This window comes from Syngnathus floridae, chromosome 19, assembly GCF_059516105.1.
Source record: "Syngnathus floridae isolate MCC-2025c chromosome 19, RoL_Sflo_1.0, whole genome shotgun sequence".
Taxonomy (NCBI): domain Eukaryota; kingdom Metazoa; phylum Chordata; class Actinopteri; order Syngnathiformes; family Syngnathidae; genus Syngnathus; species Syngnathus floridae.
In genome coordinates, this window is record NC_142431.1 from 2,859,640 (window position 1) to 2,883,593 (window position 23,954).

At 42.1% G+C, this 23,954-nt stretch overlaps 1 protein-coding gene across 12 annotated transcripts in view; it reads right to left on the reverse strand.

Moving 5' to 3' along the window:
- Positions 1-23,954, reverse strand: part of ptprk (protein tyrosine phosphatase receptor type K) — a 49,339-nt gene that overhangs the window by 8,348 nt on the left and 17,037 nt on the right. For 6 of the 12 annotated variants that reach the window (XM_088361503.1, XM_088361510.1, XM_088361501.1 and 3 more), the window contains 22 exons: positions 21,816-21,938; positions 19,745-19,905; positions 19,616-19,667; positions 19,481-19,539; positions 17,545-17,626; positions 16,296-16,411; positions 16,051-16,225; positions 13,113-13,225; positions 12,827-13,007; positions 8,680-8,862; positions 8,495-8,614; positions 8,323-8,432; positions 8,048-8,246; positions 7,868-7,973; positions 7,439-7,511; positions 7,216-7,338; positions 7,058-7,132; positions 6,227-6,263; positions 3,610-3,745; positions 2,439-2,468; positions 674-834; positions 517-552 (listed from right to left, as the gene is read on the reverse strand). In XM_088361503.1, coding sequence (XP_088217629.1) covers positions 517-552; positions 674-834; positions 2,439-2,468; positions 3,610-3,745; positions 6,227-6,263; positions 7,058-7,132; positions 7,216-7,338; positions 7,439-7,511; positions 7,868-7,973; positions 8,048-8,246; positions 8,323-8,432; positions 8,495-8,614; positions 8,680-8,862; positions 12,827-13,007; positions 13,113-13,225; positions 16,051-16,225; positions 16,296-16,411; positions 17,545-17,626; positions 19,481-19,539; positions 19,616-19,667; positions 19,745-19,905; positions 21,816-21,938 — 2,451 coding nt within the window. The remainder of the gene's footprint in view (positions 1-516; positions 553-673; positions 835-2,438; positions 2,469-3,609; positions 3,746-6,226; positions 6,264-7,057; positions 7,133-7,215; positions 7,339-7,438; positions 7,512-7,867; positions 7,974-8,047; positions 8,247-8,322; positions 8,433-8,494; positions 8,615-8,679; positions 8,863-12,826; positions 13,008-13,112; positions 13,226-16,050; positions 16,226-16,295; positions 16,412-17,544; positions 17,627-19,480; positions 19,540-19,615; positions 19,668-19,744; positions 19,906-21,815; positions 21,939-23,954) is intronic. The other 6 variants (XM_088361507.1, XM_088361505.1, XM_088361511.1 and 3 more) reach the window with 3 other exon arrangements.

The following is a 23,954-nucleotide window of genomic DNA, read 5'->3' on the forward strand; positions in this document are numbered from 1 at the left end:
CATTCCTTCTCAAGCATCAGAATCTGCTTTTGCAAGGGCTGGGAATTAAATGCTTCTCAAAACCAGTCAAAAATATGGAAATAATTAGGTCACGGGGGAGTAGGGGTTGTAATTACGCAGACTATCCAAAATGCTCAGCGGGAACGAGAAAAACATTGACGCAAGTGTAAACACTGCTTGGCTGCAAGGAGTTAAGTTTTCACATGAGAGCGACTCAACGACGTCTTGTTTTGATATCTTACTCCGCAAGGCTCAAATAAGCCACATTGTGACTTGAGCCTTTTTATTGGAGCTCAACTTTCCCATACGCTCGCCAAGAAGAGACTCCAAGATTTAATTAGATGCTGATGAGATCAGGCATTGTAAATGGGAACTGCTGCAAAATGATGCAAGGGGACGTACAAGACAAGGAAAGACTGAGACTGAAGATGACGGTGACGGGTGACCGCTACGGGCTGTTTGCTGGGGTGAGAAATGTGACACATTCAATCGAATTGGGGGGTTGGGGGGTCTCACCTAACACAGCTGTGGGAACCAGCGGATCGTTGGGCACTGCGGGGGGAGGAAGCATCGCAATTTTACACTCCCACAACTGATTTGGAAATAGGATGGACTACCGAAAGCAGATGTTTCGCAACGTCATGTGTTCATATTTGAGAAGAAATCAATGTACATCTGTTGTTGTGGTTGTGCGTGTCCATGAAGGTCACCGCCATGGGGTCCTCGGCGTGCAGAGTGCTCTGATCGGCGTAGCTGCGGTCCATGGCGTTCACCATATGTGTCATTTCCTGCCGGGTGGTTCCGATGGCATCCTTACGCTTTTTGGCCAGCTTCCTGTCACATGGGTAAAAAAAAAAAAAAAAGACCATCGGAGTCAGGTAACATTCAAAGCCATTCAAATGATTTATCAGCTGGCCTGCAGGACACCGCCTCACTTTATCTGGTATTTATCCGAGCAATTGATCGTTTCAAAACGACTTTCTTCAACAATATCTAGCCAAGCTGTGGGCTGCAGGCGACTGATTCAAGATGCAGAGGAAAAAGAGGAGAGGAAGAAAACAAAGAAGAGGAAAAGAAACAGGCAAGGATGGCCAATGAGAAAAGAGCAAATGGCAGCATGTACCCGGGGCTCAACCCAAGGAGCGGAAATAACCCTTGACCTCGGTCGGGTTAGCCAAAGAACTGTGTGTGAATTCAATTAGTCCATTTGAAATAAGGCAGCAAGGTACGGCATTTACGAAACACACCATACACAGGTCATATCGAGTCGAGCATTATGAGAGGAACACTTCTGCATCTAAATATTTTTCTCCGCAGGCTGTTTTTGTATAATACAGTAAAAATAAAGAAGTATTGGGGGAAAAGCACAGACAAATCAAAGTATTTCCAGGAGAAGTAAACAAGTTTGATATGTGAATAAAAACTGATGAGTATTCCCAGGAGAGACTTTGAGCATGACAAAGCATGCAGGAAAGTCCTACACCCAGAGCCATAGTGTATGTATCACTTCAGACAACTTCCAATCCATGAATGTGATTCGAATTCCACGTCTTGATACCGTGACGTTGGAAATTTGGATTTGAATTCAATTTGAAAGTTCCTTCAAATAAGTTGCCAAACTGATACGCTTGTACGGCTCTTCCCAATAGACAGGTGGGAAACATGCTTTGATTTTTTTTCCGTTACCTCGTTTGCTCTCAAAACACACCACCGCTAAGGCCACAGAAAAACACGACGCACCCACAGATCCAGACCCTTCATTCTGACCAAGTTACGCAAAAATGTCGGAAGAAAACAGGACAAGCTACAGAGATAAAGATTTTTTCTTTCCCACAGCCAAACCCCCACAGGAACGAAACAAAAAAAAAGCCTCCAACAGAACGGAGCTGTTCACATCCCGTGTTCACGATACCTGTGACTTGATGGGTGGATGGATGGTCACATGACTTACATGCACACAGAGCTACAAGTCACAAGTGCAGCATTCTTTTTTCAAATAACACGCTCAGGCCCGTGTGGTCCCACTCTGGCCTGCTTTTGAAGACAGCTCGTCTGCCTCAGAGCGACTTTGGAACATGTGGAGGACACCGAGGGCTGAGGGCAATTCACATTCAGTTCAGTCCTTTAAGATTATGTGTTGCTACCCCCCCCTCATTCATTCAGTGCTATTAAATATGCAAAAAAAAAAATTAATGCAAAAAGCTGATATGACTGAGGCGGCAGTGAATTGTCCCCCACCCTGGGCAGGGCGTCAATGAGGATGGCTTTGGCTGGTTGGTCAGAGCGAAAATGTGTTGTGTCTTGAAAAAAGTATACTGCATCTTTAAAAAAAAAAACAAAAAGAAAAAAACCAAAACCAACATCTAGCCACTAATTAGCCCAGTAAGAGATCAGCAGTTGGACACAGCTGATTGTTGGCTCGCTTGTTGTTTACTTACAGGTAATAAGAGTACGAATAGTAGGTCCTCCTGGGGTTGTGAGCCAATCAGAAAGCAAAGAGACATAAGGTTCATGAATATGCAAATGAGGACAATACCGTCCTCTCCCGATCAGCAACAACAGAAACAGAAGAAAGCATCTTTGGGTCATGCAAAAACAAAAAAACGGGTTGTTTTCAACATTAAGGGCTTTTCCCAGAAATTTCCGCTTCAAAGCTGAAAACAAATTGCCTGAAAGTATTTACGAGAACTCAATATAAGCTGCTAAGCATCCTTGCAATAGTCTGCTGCCACTATTCATCCTCCAGATTGGATATTCATTTGATGCTTTGGCATCTTGTCCCACCATTTTAAAGATGCAGTATTGCTCAAAATTGGAAGAAGGTTCAATGACAATGGATATTGATCTCCCCAAAGATTCTCTAGCAGAAAACACTTGTCATGATATGATCGATATTCTCACAATCAAATAGAAATCAACCTAATGTGTGTTATTGCTTCACAAGCTCAACAACAAGCTCATAAATGATGCAAGTCAATTGTTTATTATTCCTGCACTTCTATTTATGCAAAGTCACTGTTGACTTTTGAAAAAGGGGGCTCAGTGCACCTTTCAGGCTTTGATTTTATTAACTTGTAATGCCTTTGTATGGCCACATGGTGATGCTCTGCACCAAACTATCACTCAATCCTCTCCTGTGTATTGATTGAGTCAGTGAAAAAATCCTATTTGACACTTTACCAACATGCTGATGACCTTTTTCTTCTCAACTTTCTTAACCCAAGTGCTGTATTATTAACCAAACAACCTGAGTGAGCTCAATCTGATACATCCCTCATTAGTCTAGTGTGAAATCTGAATTAATTTTGTAGTTGTGGACCACATTCAAAAATGTCAACAATTCTTCGAGAGTGGTTAGATCTCTTTGTGTCTATCCAATCATCTTCTTATTTTCCTTGGAAAATGAAAGACTTTGTTTGAAGTGTAGTCTAGATCCCAAAAAAAGTGTTTCTACAGGGAGATCAACGTTCATGGTGGATGAATGGAAGATGGCGGAACTACAGCAAATACTGAGACCAATAAAACAAGAGAATGAATTCACATTTTTCGGTCCTCATTTCGCCTGCATGTGAGTGCGCGTCGGGAAGGTTTGGGCGAGGTGCCACTCACCTTTTCTTGACCAATAAGATGGCTACCAGCACCAGCAGTATGAAGACGAGGACACCTGCGCTGATGCCGGCGATCTTCACCACGCGGTCCGTCTGCTTCGCGGGGTCGGGGATGACTTCGGGTTCCTCGGTCGCACCTTGAGCAGAAGGAGGAATTATCGGTTTGGTGCTTCTCACCGCTGATTTTAATAAATTGAAATCAAGGATTTGTTATTTATGGGAAATGATAATCAAGTCACATCTTTTCTATTAAATATCTTAGTGAGGTTCAAAAATAATTTAAAAAAAAAAGCACATATTTAACATTTTCACTCCAATTCATTAGAACTGTGCAGGCTTCTGGAAAGCAAATATCACATGCGAAAAATACCAAATTAAAAGTACATTTAAAAGGCATGTGTGCGCTTTATATCGAGTGATTATCGAGACTTTTAATATTCCTGCCAGCATAAATACCATGGTAACTGTCATTCATCATGCAAATCTAGCCAACGAAAGATAATATTTCACTTTATTATGAATATCTGCAGTCGTTTTAATAAGTACAGAACATGACGTCGGGTAGTTTTCCTGTTGATCACAAAAGCACAAGGTTGTTTTGACGTTCCTAATCTCTACGTAGTGATCTCATAATAGTCCCGTATTGCTCTAAGTGCATTACGATAATCCAAATAATCCAAAATAAAGACAAATGCAAAACTAGATTTTATGCCGCATATCCATCGAGCCCTAATCCACTTACAAAGCAAAATATCAACAAGATCAACATAATCTCTTTTTGGATCAGCGTATGGTTTTTGTTATAAAATGTTTGAAATCTTTAGAAATGCGACATTATGTAATGTTATTAAACAGGGTATAAATTCTATTAAGACGACAGGACACAAGCGTCCAGTTGAAGACAGAAAAAGTATTTACAAGGTTCCAAGTATGACCTCATAATGCCGGCAGTAGCTTTTAATTCCTGTACAAAATTATTCAGGTCAGTACACAAACACTCCCAGGGAGCAAAAAGTCCCCGAGGCAGTGATGACAATTCACAATAAGCAAGATGAACTAATAGGACCACCAACACTTAATCCGACCTCCTGGATGCACGCCTCGGCGCTCACGAACTCACAGACGGGCAGAGAGAGAAAGGAAGGGACAGTCGTCTGACCTCTGTGACCTTACTCCCACATGACTGCAGGAAAACTTCAATTCTCGTATATCCAACTCGCCATCGGAATAATGACCTATTTAATACTCACAACTACTTGCAATATGATGACACTAGCAACGTGAGCTCCCTTGATTGTTCTCCTATTCGAGAGGGAAACTGAGACACCGTTGAAAATGGAACTGAGCCACCACTTGGGGACTTTCAGTATTCTTTGTGTGAACTTTCATGGTCCATGTGTCCTCAAACTGAACCTACGGCCAGAAAGCATTTGATCCCCCCCCCCCCCTCCCATGCATTTTTAAAAACAAATAAAACCTTGGAGGAACTGTTGAGTACTCAAAACACGCTCCGATCCCTCACGTCAGAGTAACTCGAGTGGAAAGGCTTAAGCTCCGCCCCACGGCCGCCTCCATGGTTGTGAGTTGGGCCTGCTTTTAATTTCACTTTGCTATGATTCTTTACCCTTGGAATGTTTGACAAACAAGCCAGATTTTTTTTTGTCTATTTGGTGGGCAACCATGGTAAAAATAACATAAAAATATATTTTTTAATGTATGTGTGTATATATATATATATATTCTTTGACAAACAAGCCATATATATACTATATATATAAATAAAAATAAAAATATTGATGAATCTGGATAATAGATGAAGAATAATGATTGCACCAAGAACCAACGGCATCTCTCTATCCAGCTGGAATACACAACTACATCCACTTTAATGGTTCTTCCGGCGGTCATTAAGGCTGATTGTACTCGAAATAACGTCCCTTTTTACAGTCTAGTTTAACAATCCTTCAAGGTCTAGCAGGGCAAAGAAGTCTGTCAGTTCACTAAAGCCTGAAAAAACTCTTTTTTATTTTATGATAACGACACCATTGCTTGTGTGCGCCGACTATGACCTATCGAGATGACGTTAAAATATGAACTAGCTACAGTCGATCCGCAATTCAACACCAGGCATGGATCTTTTCCCTTTTCATATTGTCATCTTTTGTTAACATGGCTCCTAATCCAGCCCCCCCCACACCCACACCGCGCCCCGCCTCCCTATTTATCCGTTAGCTATGTCACCCGATCCATCTTTTCCTCAAAACAAATCTCCGTCTGAGTTTTCTGGTTCAATAAGCACGTTTTAAAACCAGTGTATTAGGCTGTCAAACATATGGCCCCGGATAAAAAAAAAAAAAAAAAATCACAACCCCACACACAAATACATCTTCGCTGTCTAGCATTATATCTCTAATACCCATAATGTGGATGTCCGCTTTTATGGAACACTCTGGTGTTGCTAAGAGGATAAGAAGTTGTTAATGCAGTTCACAACAAAATCTGTTATAAATGAAAAAAAAAAACATTGAGAGCAAAATCGACTGATTTCATTTTGACACGACGTATTTGGAACCTGACACTTTCTCAATAGAAGGGAATGAATTGTATGCTGCTCTTACCTTTAGTAGCAAGCCTCAAACACTGGGTTTTCGTTTCCTAAAGGAAAAAGACAAAATAAAGTGTGACTTGACAGGAAGTGTGTGATATTATATATATTTAGTACCTGTATCGTGTCAGTCCCTAGGAAGTGTGTGTGATATTACAACATACAGGACTGTCTCAGAAAATTAGAATATTGTGATAAACTTTTTTTATTTTCTGTAATGCAATTAAAAAAAAGAAAGTCATACATTCTGGATTCATTACAAATCAACTGAAATATTGCAAGTCTTTTATTCATTTTTTGTTTTTGAATTGCATTAGAGAAAATAAAACTTTATCACAGTATTCTAATTTTCCGAGACAGTCCTGTATTTGTTACTTATTGCGTCAGTCCCTCTAAGAACTAAACTAGCTTACCAGGAGTCATATTTTGCTGCTCTCTCTCTCTCTCTCTCTCTCTCTCTCTCTCTCTCTCTCTCTCTCTCTCTCTCTCTCTCTCTCTCTCTCTCTCTCTCTCTCTCTGCCTGCTTTCCACTTGCTTGCTTTCTTCACCTGTTCAACCTGCTCTTGTCACTCGGGTGGGAAATACACCATCCACTCCTCTGATCATATCTGTGATTTTGGCACATTTTGCATCACCTCAGATTATATTCTTCAATTTCTTTGCACTATTCTGTTTTGCTCTTTTCTCTACATGACTGCAAAACGACCAGTGGGCACGGGACCCATTTTTAACAACAATATGCAACAAAAAATATTAAAAAATATAAGTACAAGCTTTCTTTTGGAAAGCATTTAGGTCCCTAAGAAGCTTTTAGCGGTGAGGCTTCTACAAATAATGTATTTACCCGCTCAGTGCTGCTAACAGCTTGAAAGTAGATGTTGTAGTTCTTCCTGGGAGCCAATGGGGGATTCCAAAAACCCTGAGGATTAAAAAAAGCAATTGACCATCAGACAGTGGTTTCACTTGATGGGGGGGAAACTCCTCCAAACATGCACATCATGCCTGGTATGTCTTGTTGTCTCCGACTGTGAATGGGAGGGGCTCGGGGAGGTTGCTGGGGGACAGTTGAGCGGCATAATAATACGGGGAGCCACCAGTCGATGCGCTGTGATAAGAAACTGGAACCTGGATGAGCAAAACAACTTCAGTTTATGATCTTGAACTCCAGAATAAGCAGTTAGTGAAACAAGATCTTAGAAAATGAGTCTACAACACATAAAACTACCTCAAAACAGTCAGAGGAGGCTTGTCGACGTGCTCGCCGTGGATTCACTTCCTCCACTACGATCTGGTATGCGCTATAAGAAAAAGCATCAAGACTGTAGCTGCCTATTTACAGAATTATGAAAATGAACAATCTAAAGGTAAATATTTCTTATACCGTATTTTCTGCACTATAAGGCGCACCTAAAAACCTCCCATTTTCTCAAAAGCCGACAGTGCTCCTTATAATCAGGTGCGCCTTATATATGGACCAATATTGAGCCACTACAGCAGGCGTGTCCAAAGTCTGGCCCGCGGGCCAAATGTATATATCTTATATATGGGCAAAGTTTTAAAACGAGCCATTCATTGAAGGTGTGCCTTATAATCCGGTGCGCCTTATAGAGCAGAAAATACGGTACTATGCTAAATATGGATATAGCTGTTTTACCTTATAGGTGCTCCTTTGGCCTGCGCAGGTTTGAGCAAAACCGTGATGGTTGTTGCAGTTTCATTGAGAAAGGCCTCTGAGCCATCATACTCGTCGATGGTCGGAGCTAAAGACAGACGACCCGGTTACATTTACTGAATAATATTCATAGAGGTGATAAATTGACAACAGATTTCCTACCTGATATATTAGTTGTGACATTTAGAGTGGTCGCAGGACCGAATCCCTTGGAGGTGGATGCTCGTATGGAGAGCTGGTAAGTGACCCCCGGGTGCAACTGGGAGAAGAGGTGGTGGGTCGCGTTGGAGGGCAGAGCCGTCAGTCCCGGCCGCTGCAGTGGCACCGACGGGTCGAAAGAGCGCAGGCCGCTGTAGCTGATCTGAAAGATGGAGATAGATGATCTTTAGAATAGGTGCTAGTGGCGGGGGGCGATCGATGGTGGATTTATTCTTCACCTCATATTGTGTGATGATTCCATTTGGCTCTGATGGTTCCTTCCAGTGAAGAAGAATTCGATCCTCAAATGGCGTGGCTCTTACAGACTGAGTGGGAACTGCACCGGGAACTAAAGACAGGAAGGTGTTACTTGGGTTGTGCTAAGCGAGTCCCCAAAAAAAACAATCATACCATCTTCATCTGTTTGAATAATCGTTTCATCGCTCTCTTTGCGTCCCTCTGGATTGGTCAAAATCATCTTCAGACTGACGTTGGTGTACGGTGGCAAGCTTCCGACGATATGACGCGGTGCTGCAAAGAAGAAAGTTTCAGAAGGTGGATTGCGGAACAATGTCGTGAGACAGACCCTAAGGTACCTTTCGGGTCCATGTCCAGACAATCGGCCTTGCTGCGGTTGTTGGCTGTCATGTAGTGGTAACAGATGGTGACGTTGAAGGTGTGACAGCGGGTGATGTTGTAACCCAATGATTCCCAATCCACGGCTATCAAGCGGGACCTGGTCTCGGCGATCTTCAGCCTCTTCGGAGTACGCATGGGTTCTAAAAAAAATATATGAAATTGTTCAAATTGGGCCATGTCAGCATTTGGTTAGCCTACGCATCATGTGTTTCCTCATTAAGTTCCGCGCTTGAATGACGACCCAACGACCTGCCATCTTGTTACAAGCACATCGGACATCCCTCTTTATTTAAAAGGCACGGCTACAACTCACTCAGCAGTTATCCTATTCAGCAAGAATTAAACCACGATTTATAGTTGCGTGTGTTAGCAGTTCCTGGCATTAATGTAATTACGCTAAAACAGTTACTGGAAAACAAGATACAAAAGTGCATCGTTTGTGAAAGATATTTTTTTTTCTTTTGAGTGAAAAAAAAAAGATTTGTTTTTCATATTTCAACTAAAACAAATCATTTTTAACTACAAAAAGGATAATATACTATATAAAACGTTGCATTTTTTCTTTTTTTTTTTCTTTTGAGTGTTAAAATGTGAAAAAATGATTTGTTTTTCACATTTTAACAATAACAAATCATTTATTCGTTTATTTCAAACGTGAAAGAAAATAAGATTATTGTACACAAATGAAAAGACAAAAAAATAAAATAAATATATATATATATATATATATATATATATACATAAATATAAATATACACATATATACATATACTAAAAGAGTAGCAAGCAAGATATAACCAAAAAAGAAACCATAAATCATATTCACATGCCTGAAAATATATATTAATTAATATTTTTATAACAATATATAAAAAATACAATACACTATATAAAACAAATATGCATCTCTGTTGTTTGACTGTTCCAAAACCAAACCCAAGCTCGTGTTTAATGCAGAAAAAAAGTTTTCTGTCTCCCTCCAGTGCCTCTTAGAGGTGACAGGACAAGGACACCAACTTGTCGCTTCTGTTGACAAGCCGTTATCTGTCCGTCGCTCAGCGCACATGCAAGACACATCACTGACACATTGTTATTACCCATAAATATGTGTGTGTCTTCTCCAACTGTGTCCGGAACCATAACTCTGGCTAAGCGTTCCCAAAGTGTGTCCCTCAGGTTTGGGCTAATCTTCAATTGACCTACGATTAGGGTCACGATTGTTTACGGCTGGGTAGGCGAAGAGTCTCCATGACACGATTGTAAATCAATGTAATCTCCTCTGAATTGTGCACGTTACATCCGAACCCTTCGTAGCGCTGATAAGAATGTATCGTCAAGGGCGGGTCACGCGTTGGCACGTGGTTGACATTCCGATTTAAATGGCTCGCGTAAAGGCGTGAGGAAAAAAACAAAAAGGAAATAAAAAAAAGATGGAGATGAAGGGAAGTGGACACCTCGGCAGGTAATCGCCGGCCGGGAAAACGTCATTGGCCGTTAATGTGGAAAGCTGTTCATGGGTGGATGACATTTAAATCGTCCAATCTTGCCCATCTGTCTCGACACTTCCATTTTGTTTGTTTTTTTCCATTGGCCAAATCAATAATAAAGCAAGTGATTGCAGAGTGCGCCGATGCTTATGTCATAAAGATGGGGGACATTTATTTATTTCTTTATTTTATTGCTCTTTCTTTGTTCTGCTTGATTATCCTCAGGTTACCTTGTTGAATTTAGTTTACTGGCTTTTTTATTTAAGCGTCACACCAAAGGTTTGAAAAACATATCCATCAAGTCCAAACCTGATTGGACTGCCTTCCTGAGCTATTGAAGGTCAAACATTTCAAACAGCCTGCTAGATTCTGATACATTTATTATTTCGTATTTTCCAAGTTCTATCATCAACTTCCATCTCGAGTTCATTCCATCCAAACCAAACAAAGCTCTTCTTATTTCCCGAGCAATAATCTTGCTCATCCACATCTATTTACTCGAGAAATAACCAAGTCGTTTAAGAGAGAAAATTAAACTGAGGCAAAAGGGAGCAAAGGAAAGATAAAAAGTCTGGAACGTGGCCCAAAGTCAGACGGGACCTGGTCCGCTGAAAAAAAAACACAGAGGCTGCCTTGTCCCCCTTTTCCCCCTCCTCCGGTACAGACAAACGGTTGGATTCATGTTGGAACTAAAAAGGCTTTGTTCTCCACAGTCGGGAGCTTTGGAAAAAACAACAATGCCAATAAACACCCAACAATAACACCAAGGACGGCGAGCGTCCTATCAGCCCAACCCAGAGGTTGGTATTAAACAACACAAAACAAAAGCGGTGGAATGAAGCGAAATGAAATGGAAGTACGCTGAGGATAAAACAAAACAACAACAAATAATCTCAACAGAAAAGCCTTGGGAGAAGAAACCAGAGGCCCATGGAATCCAAAAAAAAAATGCATTTGAAGAAGGATAGGAGTGGGAGGAAGCAGAAAAGGTTGACGGGAGATGGGGCCAAATTCGAGTTAATCTGTCCAATTAGTTCTTGGTAATCCTTCCACTGTCACGAGGAAGAAATGAAAGTCATTCCTTCCGTATTAGGAACTCACTTCTCAACATCTCCGCCTCTCTGTGGGCCTTCAAGATGCACATTTGCAAGATTTCATCGGGTGTTCTTAAAATGAAACGCCTGTTTATCAACTCGGTTATTAAATCTGCAGTCTCTGATCGGATTTAATTCCGCTGGCATAAAATGGTTTAAAGGTACAGTGTATTATTTTTTTTTTTCTTTTTCAAGGGCCTTCCACTGGAAATGAACCCCACCGCCGACTCAACTCTAAAGAAGCACAAGTGATGTAGTGTCCAGTATTCGAGTGTGGCTCCTGTAAAGAGAGAGATGAGACTTTTGCGCTTCCATTTTTTCGATTAATCCATGTGATGCTGAGTTTGTGCGGCAATAGCAGAAATACTGCGACTCCCCTCTACTCCGTGTGTGTGTGTGTGTCTCACTATGGAGGAGCAGACTTTTGGATTAAAAGCTACTTCATCAGCCACAAACTCTTCACTCCAACACTATTATTTTTCACTCTTCAGACAAGAGCAATAAATCACCGCGGAAGGAAAATCGAGAGAAGTGTGTGTGGGGAGCATAAGCGTGAAAACACCCAAAAAAAATGAACCGAGATAAAAAAATAAAATGATGACGGATTAATTACTGTCATCTCAACGTTGATGACTTTATGTTATTAACACAAGTGGATTCAGCTATTTATTTAAATTGCCCGTTATATTTATGTTTATTTTCAATTTGCCTTTAAAGTTTTGCTTTAAAAATTCACAACCTACAGGGGGCGGGATGAGACAAACTTAAGCAAACAGGGAAGGCAAAGGCAACATTTACGAAAAATGTTGGTTCCAAAATTTCATAAAAAAAGGAAAACTATCAATGCAAATCTCAGTTATAATAATTCTTAGCCCAAGCAAATGTCAACTACTTAGTGAACAAAGGGCTTCATTTCAAGTGAATTCATTAATTCATAATGTGCTGATGGACTGATAGCCACGCATTGTGTCGATTTTAACGAGTTACCATCGTTCACGCAAACGATTAATTTCCATTCCATCCCAAAAAAGAAACCGCTCAATACAGGGAAGTTCCTCGCTTTCCGTAAACACGCAAAACATCGGTTGGCGGACATCAGTCAGGCCCCGCAGTTATGAATTCTCATCTCTTTTTCATTTTCCTTCACAAGTTTCATCATTCTCACAGCCCCCGTCTCGCCGCTCGTGCTCCTTCACTCCTGTGTATTTTCATCATCTCCCATCATTGCCCGCCTCGTTCTGTTTCTCATTGCTTTTTCTTCAGAGTCCCCACCACCCTCCCCCTCCCCCCTCAGGCCAGCTGTGTTTTTATTTCACACGTTTATTTCTACAAATGTCAGACAGGGTTTCTGCCCTCTGTCTATTGATCCACTGGGAGAATAATATGGAATGAGAAAAGAGGGGAGGGAGGGAGGGAGGGATGAAGTGGAAGACATGAATCTGGAGCAAGTTGAAGAGCGTTGTGGATATGATCTTCAATTAATTCCATTTTTTGATTGTATATTATTTTTCATTGTTTCCTACCTGCACATTTTGTCCTGGTGATGAGCGGCGGTCCGGCTTTGCCGGTCCCGCCTTCTCCCGGTCGGGTGAGTAAGACTCTGATCTCATACTCGGTGTCGGGGTCGAGATGCCATAATTTATAATTGGGGGAGTTGACTGCATGGGTCTCTATCCAACTGCCTGACGTCATGCGGTACTCCACCTTTGGAAAAATTCACCATTAAATATATTGATTTATTTGAAATGAGATCAGAGCGCAAAAAGCTTGGTTACAGATTTACTATCCGAAAAAAATATATATACACACCTCTTTGAGTATAATAGGACCATCTCCGAAGATGGAGTTGGCATTGAGCTGAATCAGCAGGTAGGTAGGCCCGACGCCGAGCAGCTGCGGTGGGGCGATGGGGTGCGGAGGCTCTGGGGAGAGAAAAACAATGAATAGGATCAACATCAAGAAAGATTCAGAGAGTCACATGGGAATGACACTAAAACAAAGAAACAACAAAAAGGAACGCGGGGGGGAGTCTGGGGATACATGACAGTCGCGGTGATACAGTCTTGGAAAAAATGCAGGATTAATTGCCGTAAATTTCCAACTATAAGCCTGAATCACAAATTTTATTTTATAGTCCAGTGCGGCTTATAGTCTTAAAATTACGGTAATCTGATCGTAGAAATGTTACCAATGAGTTTCTTTCATAACACCTTTAAAAAAATCAAGCTAATTCACCAATTTCTTGTTTCCTAGTATTAATAATATCCTGCTACATTGTATTTATAAAGTGCTGCACATCACATCATTTCGATTTATTTTTAAACGGCAGCTTGCCGATGTGATGTTTTATGCATCGCGTGGGTTTCCTTGTATACCGGTGGCTGCATTGAATTCTAATGATCATAATCTTAAAGCAACTTTTTGATATGCAGCTCATCAAAAGACGCTGTACCTTCAGAAGAAGGCATCCGAAAAAAAGGCTTTGAATAGCAGTGGCGACTACAAACGTGAGGGAAATGTGATTTATTTTGTTTGGAACGGTTTGAAATAATCAAGTCGCGCAATAAGCAGAACCGCAGTAATAAATGTTACGCGGCTTTTGAGCTCAGTTTGGCGGATTTTTATTCCTCATCTCTTCTCGTGTGCACATGCATGTTTGTTTTGAATGCGGCTGTCAGGCTGAAAAGATATGAAACACTGCAGTTTGACAGTTTGCTCGCCTGAATTCAGATAATGAATGTTGAAGCTAGTTCAGAAAACCCATGACGTCCGCAACGTGTCAACTCGCGACTGCGTCAGATAAAAAAAACAACAACACGATGGAGGAAATAAAAAGCAAAAGATTCATAAATAGTTCAATCTGTGTGTTAATGAGAATTCAAATTTGTGTGCCACTTTGAAACCTAAAACATAAATAATAGAAAAGATAAATAAAGCAGGACGACGTTTAAGTGGGTCATCGTGCGACTCGGGAGAAAACAGAGCTGAAGTCTTGCTTTTGATTTTCTTTTTGTTTTCTCATTATTTGACATTTGTACAGTTGACCTAAAAATGATGAATGGAGTTGTTGCGACGAGACGACTTTGTTGTCACCATCTTTTGGATTATTAATCATGTGTGAATCCATTTTCGGGGTCGCGTGTAAATTACCGTATTTTCCGGACTATAAGGCGCACCTAATAGTCCGTGATTAGTTGTGAATAGTTGTGATTTAGTCTTCACAAAGTACTCGAGACGGACATTTGACCTCCGCGACAGCAGAGGATGATCAACAAGCGGAAAGCTGCTCTTGAAGCACCTGGAGCTCCAGCTGTCACTATCATTTGGATGAGTAAGCATGTTTGAGGTTGTAAGAGCAACCAAAAAAGAAGTCCACGACACGACGGGGACAATATAGGACAGCTGTATGGAATCACGCATGTGTGTGTGTGTGTGTGACAATAATATTGCAGGAGTTTTTCAGGCCATGGCTTGCGTATAATGCAAGCTGGCATTGCAGTGTGTGTGTGTGTGTGTGTGTGTGTCATTGTCGGAACCAGAGGGCAAGACTATAAGACAACAACAACAACTGACAAACACAAACTCCAATATGATTACCAAGCACACACAATAAAAGGTTCTTTCACTTTCTTAAGACTTCCCAACATCTACTTTGGGAATGTTCTTGATCTTGACAAGCCCTGAGCAGATATGTGGACTGGGCCTGTGTGTACTTGCTTGCAGGCATTTCATTTGTCATATCTTAATTTCCTGCAAACTCGGTCGATCTCACAATATATTTAAAAACCGGGGAAAAACAGTGTAAACACGGCATTAATGCAGATTCCGTCCGTGTACATACGTACTGCATACATATTCAAAGTGCATACTTTATTAATAGGTAAAAAAAAAAAAAAAGTTCAATATTTCTTTGATTTCCCCTCAGCTTTTCATTCCTAATAAATAAACATGAAGTGGCGCCCCGTGCACATACACGCTAGCTGCCGTCATTTCTTTATTGTGATACCCTTCGCACATCCAGATGGGATTAATTTTTTTTTTTTTGCTTATATCCCTGAGAGATGCACAAACATCTTTTTCACAGCATGCAAGAGCCCCCTTGATTTCAAGTGTACCATTCACTTGCTGAGCCTGAATGTATTTTCATTATTATCGTGATCTAGATGGGTGGCAGTCATGATTAGACACGAGAACCCTGCCGTGCAGCTCACTTACCCTTTATTATTCTTATTTTTGTTACATCTGTCACATATTAAATAAATAATCTTTGGAGTCAACTTCATCTTTCTTCTTATAAAAACGTCGTGATTTCTTCCACCAATGCCAACATCATCTGCGGAATAACAACTATGAGACCTCCGTTTACATATTCAGACATTATTCTGATATGAGCACTGTATATTCTCTGGATAATGAGCCGACTATTTACATTTACCTTTCCCCCCCCCTCCCTCTCGATTCACCTCGCCCCCTCCCTTTCTGTCACTCCGGGAAGCCTCTTGCCTTTAGCCCTGCCCTGCCTGGGAGCTAATCTGAATATGGATAGCGATTCACTGTCAATGAATAAAAAGAATCTTGTGGCAAACACACATGGGTGACATCCTATTAAGCACATGTCAACTGCACATGACAGATGAAGCACGCAGAACACGCAGGCGCAGGCGCACGAGTCGATATTATTCCAGATGCATTTTTCGATCGGGCAAAGACAGAAGATCCATGATACCGGTTTTAAATGAACCCTCACCTCTGACGATAAGACCGGCGAAGTTAGACACCCCCGATCCGCGCTCCGACTGGGTGACGCAACGATACAGATCTTGATCCTGATTGGTGACTTCGTTGAGATGGAACGAGGCAGAGAATCGTCGGTGGTTGATGTTCTTTCGCTGAGACACGGGGATATCTTCTCCGTTTCGCCTCTATGGAACAAAGATGGGAACGAGTTGAACCATCTTGATCATGGAAGCGAGTATTCTTGCGTGTCTTTACCTGCAGCCAGAGTTTATTGTTGGACGTGTCTCGCCCGGTCGCGATACACTGAAAAGTGGCGTTCTGACCGGCGTTGACCTCAACATCTCCGAGACGCAGAAAATGAGGAGATTTATCTGAAATAAATCAACAATGGATTCAGACCACATTGGTTAATAACCCTTTGCAAGTTCCCCACAAAGACACAGCACAGGTACAAACGATCCGTACACTTTAGGACATGTTCGAACCTGTGGCGATATGTTCACTATTACTCCGATTAGATTTTAGAGGAGTCAGAAGATTCCCGCAGCCCAACATTGCCACTGGCTGCTAAGATCGCTGTCACAATGTCACAGCTTCTAATACTTAAGCACCACACTAAGGTATGGAATAAGCCTTTTGAACCCCCCGAAGAGGCTGTGAGTCTATTTTTATTCCAGGGAGGCGATTGCAATCATAGATAACAGCTGAAAACACGCACACACAGACACACAAACCTGTGTGTGTCTTGAAATGCAGCTGTGAAGAATGAATGCTTCTACTGTGGAAGTTGCCGCTCTCGATTAAGAGTTGCTCCTCTCTTCATATTCATTCGCGCCACTTCCAGGTCACTTTACCGACAAAATTTGACAACCTCAAACAGAGCCGGGGTAACAAATGGAACGCGGGATACGTTCGAGTATTATGACTTCCGAATCAATAAGTCTTTTTACGAGTCAAACCGGGCGACTCGACACATGCCGACAAAGGGCTTCGATTGCTTTCATTCCTGCCCGTCTAGTTTTTTTTTTTTTTGATGAACTTGCACACGTGCACGAGTGGCAGTGCGGAAACAGCAAGAGCGGGTGGGGGGGGGGTTCGAACGTAACGTGAATTTAAAAAGGAGCGTGACCCTCATCACTTTGCTGTCAGCGCAGGACAAGTCGGCCACTGTTCGCTGCGTGTGTGCGTGTGTGTGTGTGTGCGCATTAAGAGAAAGAGAGCTGAGTGGTCAGAATCTTCCGTCTCCATGATTGACCTAATACCGTTTCATTTCCCGCTTCACCCATCCCAATTCCTCCCTCCGCGCCGTCTTCCCTCCCGTGTTTTTACAACATGTCTCCTCTTGCCGCATCCCTGCCTTCCCCGAGTCACCTTCCGCTCATTCCCACTTATCTGTCCGTTCGACTGCGACAGAAACCATCCCCGGTTCAGTCTAATTAGTGGCCGAAGCTATAAGCGTCGACTCAGCGAACTACAACTAATTGCCGGCATGCTAATGACTCACCGCATGGGTAGCTGAGCACCTGAATGTCATCTATAACGATGAAGCCGGTTTTCCTGTCCGATACCTCCGCTTCAAATATGACCTGTGGGCAAAGAAGGGGGAGGATTAGGCATATATAAAATATAAAATAAATAAATAAATATATCATCTTTTTTTTAAACTACCGTAATTTTCAGACTATAAACCGCACCAGCTAAAACTCGTGATTCCGGGTTCAAAATTTGCAAAAAAAAGTCTTATAGTCCAAAGTTTACGGTATTTTAAGTGTGTTACTGTTTGCATGAGCGAAATCGAGGTACAAAAGTTACAACGAGATGAAGTTGGCGAACACCCCTGAGGAGGGCTAGATAACGATATGACGACCTCTCTTGCTGCTTGGATTTATATATTCAGTCCAACAACCCGCCAAGATTAATAGTTCTTCCTGTTGGACCACAGTAATCTCCTTCGGTACACATAAAACACCTGACAGATAAATGATTAAAAAAAACTAACAGAAGCCACTGCAGGGAAAGGCAGAAGAATAAACCTTCGTATATATACAGTGTATGCTTCTCATTCCGCTTCCCTCCTTCTCTCTTTACGCTTTCCCATTTCATTGCATTCTCACGGTTTCTTTTTCCCAATCTGCATTAATGTGGCCAGACTGAGGCCAATGTGACCTCCAATTTGACACATACGATGGCAGGGGAGACGATAAATCGCCGTTTCGACACTATATAGAAGTAATATTCCAGCACGTTATTTAAAAAAAAAAAAAATAGGGAAGAAGGCAGAAATACTGCAATAGAAAATAATGACGTCGATGATTCACAGAAATTTGAATCATTGGAAATGTTTTTTTTGGCTCTACTAACAAATATCAATCGCGTTTTTTTGCAACAACCACGTATGGACAATTTTGAGTACTGAACACGAACCAGTTGCTGTCATTCATCACCCTCCGCAAAAACACGCTTTCACAGCTGCCTTGGCTTCGACCAACTCAAAATGACTCACAGGAGCACGAGCAAAAAGCGAAAATATGAATCTGATCATCGGAGAATCTATCGTTTGTGCAAGTGCGGGCGTTTACCTCCCTAGCCTCATTATCATGCAAGCTGAAATGCCAACAGAAGCATGTTTGAACATGAGACGGTGGCATCATCACCTCCACCCAAAGAACCTGTTTCATACCCTGAAAAACCTCCGGAAGCCCTCAGCAAACAAGAATTGATTACGTTCAATTACAACATGTTGACACTTGCGTTTACTTCTCCCTTCAGTCACCGGGGGGGAGGGGGGCGGGGGAGATGGGTGAGGCATGGGCACCAGATGGGTCATTTGGAAGATTCTTCCACCCTTCACTTTACAGTCGCGCCATTGGGTCCCCAAGGCTACATATTTCAATCAGGAAGTGTTTGTGCATGCCACTGACACTCATCTGCAGCGACACCCTTCAACTATTTCGATATCTGCAAACGACACCAACCTCTAAAATTTCCCAAAACGTACACATATATTCTTTTCCATACTGACTTTCAAATAACAAAATAAATGCAGCAATCGGGGACACCGATGCAAGTGCACGGTCACCCCCCCATGGCTTCGCACTACGTCTTTCTTGCCTGATCGTCACCTCCTGAGCCTCAGTCAACACAAATAAATCACTAGCATGCCTCACAGCATGAGATGTTTGTTTTTGAAGCTGTGTGGAGCGTCTGCTATGTCCATGTGAACACCAAAGAAAAAAAAAAAACTACTTTTTTAGTCATTATCTAGACATCCAAACTGGTTTGACAGCAAAAAAAAATTCACATAATCTATTCCAATCATCCAACGGTTGCACAATAAAATCACACAGTGGCCAAAACTTCCTGCCAGCTGTCCCAATACATTTGCACAAACAAAATCAGCAAACACAGATGTTCGTGGTAAAAGGAGGCGGGGAGTTCACCTGGTATTCATTGGGCCAAAAGGTGGAGACGGCCAGCTCGGCCTTCAGCCAGTCTTTACCTGAAAAGTCAACAGAGGTCAAGTGTCACCCCGCTGTAAGAAATGTTAACCACGTGAGAATCTCATTGTGCGTTACCGGTGTATGTTGTTACATTCCAGATCGGATTGGCAAGGGGACCTTTGTTAACCTGCAGACACAAAGAAGGAACCAAACCAAAATAATCATTATTACTCCACATATTGGTGAAATAAAGATATATAATACCTTCACTAGGACATTGAGCGTCCCAGGACTGGAGCCGTCAGCGCTGGTGAGGAGATAGTTGAAGTCGATACAGTGAGTGTCATTCTCCTTCATCACCGGGAGCTGGAACCTGGCCTTCTCCCCGACTTCATACTGAGACACGTCCACGTACATGTAGGAACCTGGACAAACGAACGTCAGTTGATATATGCAATATTCCGACAATATGTTGTTAAGCGGACGCATAAAATTGTGTCAAGACAAAGGCGGCTCTGGTACAATATGAACGCTACACTTGGCTATAGGAGAGTAGCGATTATCTAATCATTGTTCGGATAATCTATTGCTGTCGGTGATAATAGGTGGGAGGTCAAACAGTAGCATATTTTCAATTGAAGCGTACAAAAATGTCTACCGTATTCTTATAGTCCAGAAAATACGGTACATGTGCACTATATGTCAATCATTGGTCGTTTCATCTCTCTCAATGCCTTTTTTTTTTTTTTTAATGACGACTTGAATTTTGAAAACAACCAACAGGAAGCAGAATGCCGTAATCCAAACTGGCCGCCATCCACGTGGTCTTGAGAAACGCTCTAATATTAGTCTTGCAAAACACGCAATAGGTGTCACTGCTGTTCCTTCTGATACTCGATGACACGAGGTGGATTGAAGATGCCAAGTTTGTGTGCTAGCTAAAAATACAGGGATCAGTCACAGACCCAGATATGTCACAACACATGCCATGGCATGATATGCTTCACTTGATACAACTAAATTGGAGCAACTTTTTTTGAACAGGTAAAACAAATTGATTTTGATGAAGTCTCGGGAGGGAACAACCGTATAACAAAAATGCCGTTCTCTTATGTATGTGAGGTTAACGAAACATTTATATCCCCAAACTGTAAATCTGCCAATAGCCTGCCTTTGAAATGCTGATGTCGAAAACGGACATTAATGGAATGACGACACAAAGTAACAAAGCTAAAAATACCCCAGAGACGGAATTAAGACCTAGATATGTCACATCAGAGCCTGAAAATTGTGAAGTTAAAACGGATGACGCCTTTTTCTTCAACAATAACATCTTCCTTTTAGTATTAAGCCTGCAATATGAATACATATTTATTTGGAAGAAATTGAAGTAACAGCATTTTTGCACCTCCAAGCCTGTTGTTCCATTCTCCTCCTCCACAGATGGCAAAAAAAAAACCGACGTGACGAGAAGCCAAATAGGTTTGAAGTGGGGCTCGCTGACAACACCGTGAGTCAGGAGTACCTACTTTGGTTGGGTGACTCACGCCGTCTCAGCCTGTCAATGTTCATCGACTGCCACGCTTCGCAAAATGCTAGCCAACGTAGTGCCGTGGCGCCAACACCAAATCTCATGCCGATAACACGGATGAGTCTTATCACCATTGCAAAAACTGCCAGAACCCTTCCAGGAGTACTTAACAGACACTTCTATAAGAGTTAGCTAAATGCCAGAGAGGTCGTTTTTTAATAACGATAAGCAAGACACATTTATAGCGTTGCGTTGTCATGGTAACAAAGTCAATCTTTTCCAGCTGCGATCACTGTGGTTTACTAAAAACCTTTTTTTTTTGCAAGCCCAGTTACATTGCACGTGTGTTTTTACTTAAGAGACTTTTCACATTGTAAAGTGGGCAACCTTCCCTGTTCCCCTCTTTTGATTAATGACCTCCTGTTCTTAATTAGACCCTCAACCCCGAGGCAAGAAGTTTTTAATTCCCCCCTCATCATCACCATCATGGAAAAACACAACAGATTACAGAGGGGGGGAAAGGGGGGGGGGAGTAGAATGTGTTTTAATTGCTTTACTAGTGTGAGCCCAGGACGAATATCACGGAAAGATCCTCTTAAAGGCGGCAAAGTCAGAAAAAAACCCAAAATGGAACCACTACCAAATTTTTCAACTGGTTGCTTCCACATTATTGCTAATCCTTAACATATTTGCAAATGGAGAAATAAAATATACCGTAATTTTCAGACTATAAGCCGCACCAGCTAAAACTCAAAATTTGCGATAAAGTCATGTCTTATAGTCCAAAATTTACGGTACTCTCACCTTTGGGCAGGTATGGGGATATGTAGGGCACTTCCTGGGTGTTGATGTGAGTCCAGTCAAAGTCGTCATAAGGATCTTGTTGGTAGTCACATTGGGAGAAGCCATCGTCAAACGTGCAGCTTCCTGTAGAAGTAGAAGAAAAACGATTTGGCAATGGAGCGGAAGAGAGAAATGTCTGCAAGCTTGAATTAAGACAAAAGGTAATCGACCAAACTTTGCAATGCATCTCCATGTAATATTTCTGAGATGATTAATAGAGCACCACGAGAAGGAGCTCCAACAGTCATCCATCAAGGTTAGACACAATCACCCCTGACTCAATCATCAGCAGCCTTCAAGCGGATCATCTGAGCCCATCACCACCTCTGGGCAGGCGTGTGTGAGCTGGCCGCTGCAGGAACAGGGACAGCACCCCCCCCTCTTCCAAACAGGAAGTCTCGCTAATACAGAGAGACGCTGCTTGTCCCTGGTGGCCAGCAGACCCAATCAACTCGCGATGATACGTGGCTGATAGGAATGGTGTGCTGATTACAAGCAGGCGTCTGATTCATTGACCTCGGAGCTTTACGTGGTTTGTGTTAATAACACAGCTCCGAGGCATCGTACAAAAGAAAAGTTAAGTACCATCTGATACAAGTCTTTAATTGTTAGCAGGGACCGAGATTAGATGACTCCTCATGTTAGCTGCAATATGGTGTCAATAAGTCCCAGCCAGAATTCGGTTTCATCAAGACCAAACATGACAGCTGATGATTGATGAAGTGACTAATAACCAGCTTCGCAGATCATAATGATCCATTGTTCAGCAGAAGATTAAAAAATGTGGGGAAAAAAACCAACTTAATCGACAATTTCACATGAACGCTGTGGAGAATGCAAATGTTCTTTTTGTTCTAAACCATCTCATCTTCTGCTACATCTTCCTTTAGCGTGCCATGATGTCGAGCATAACGACAGGCCTTGAGATCCCCCACCGATCCGAGTGGGAGCTCCAGTGGGAGACCAAGAGGAGACAGCGGCTGCCGCGGGAGAAACGCGTTAACGTCAAACTAAGTGACTGTTTTCGGCTGCCGGCCGCATCGCTGGCTGTGACTCACGGCCTCCGAGACGCATTGGATCACATTCCTCTTGGCGTTCTTTGGGGGAGAAACCAGCCCGGGCTCCGTGCATTTCAGTCCAGTTCCGTTCGGTTTTGTTAAGTCTTTGTCACAACGAGTTAATTCGTGGGGATGCCACTTTGTGCGTGGAGTGCGCCACTGTCAACACACATTGAACTTAACTCGGAAGCTAATTCTGCTGATCTTGAAATGTGACGATTTTGTGACCCCGCCGCTTGTGCGTCAGTTTACATGTTGCTGTCTGGTACTTCTCTGCAAAGTCTGCATGGCCCTGCTTTGAGTCCACAGTAACCTTGTGTAGATTTGAGGTTAGGGATTTACGAGACACGATCACATAGCTTCACTTTATAAGGTATAGCCATGTAATCTATTGGAATCAAACACAGCACTGTCTAAAAGGTATTTACGATGCATCTGGAAAGTATTCACAGGTTTGCTCATTCCTCTTTGCAACATGACTTGTAATCCATCAGAGCATGTGCGCACAGCCATTTTTGGATCTTCAAGTGTGGGCTCAAGAACATTCAGTCCTGAAGCCACTTTGTATCTTGGCATTATTGTGCTGGGAAAAGACATCGGCCCAGTGTAAGGTCAAGAGCACTTTGGAGTAGGTTTTTCAAACATGCTATCATCAACTGCATGATATGGTCATGTACCGTATTTTCTGCACTATAAGGCGCACCTGATTATAAGTTAAATTGGAGGTTTTTAGTTGCGCCTTATAGTGCGGAAAATACGGTAATGAGCGTTGCCTGGTTTCCTCCAAACGTGATGACTGGCATTCATGCCAACGATCCGTTCCTCATCACAACAGAGATTTTAGTCTCATCGAGCGTCTGGCAAAAGAAATATTACAAATTGCAAAACAAATCTATCTCATGTAACGACATAAATTGGAGAAAATCTCACCAACGTATAATTCTACACCACTGCGCTACAACGAGGTTTAATGGTGGGCTCATGTTATCGACTTACTCGAAGGTTTGTATATCAATCGTGTGCTTTCTACACTTCGAATTGG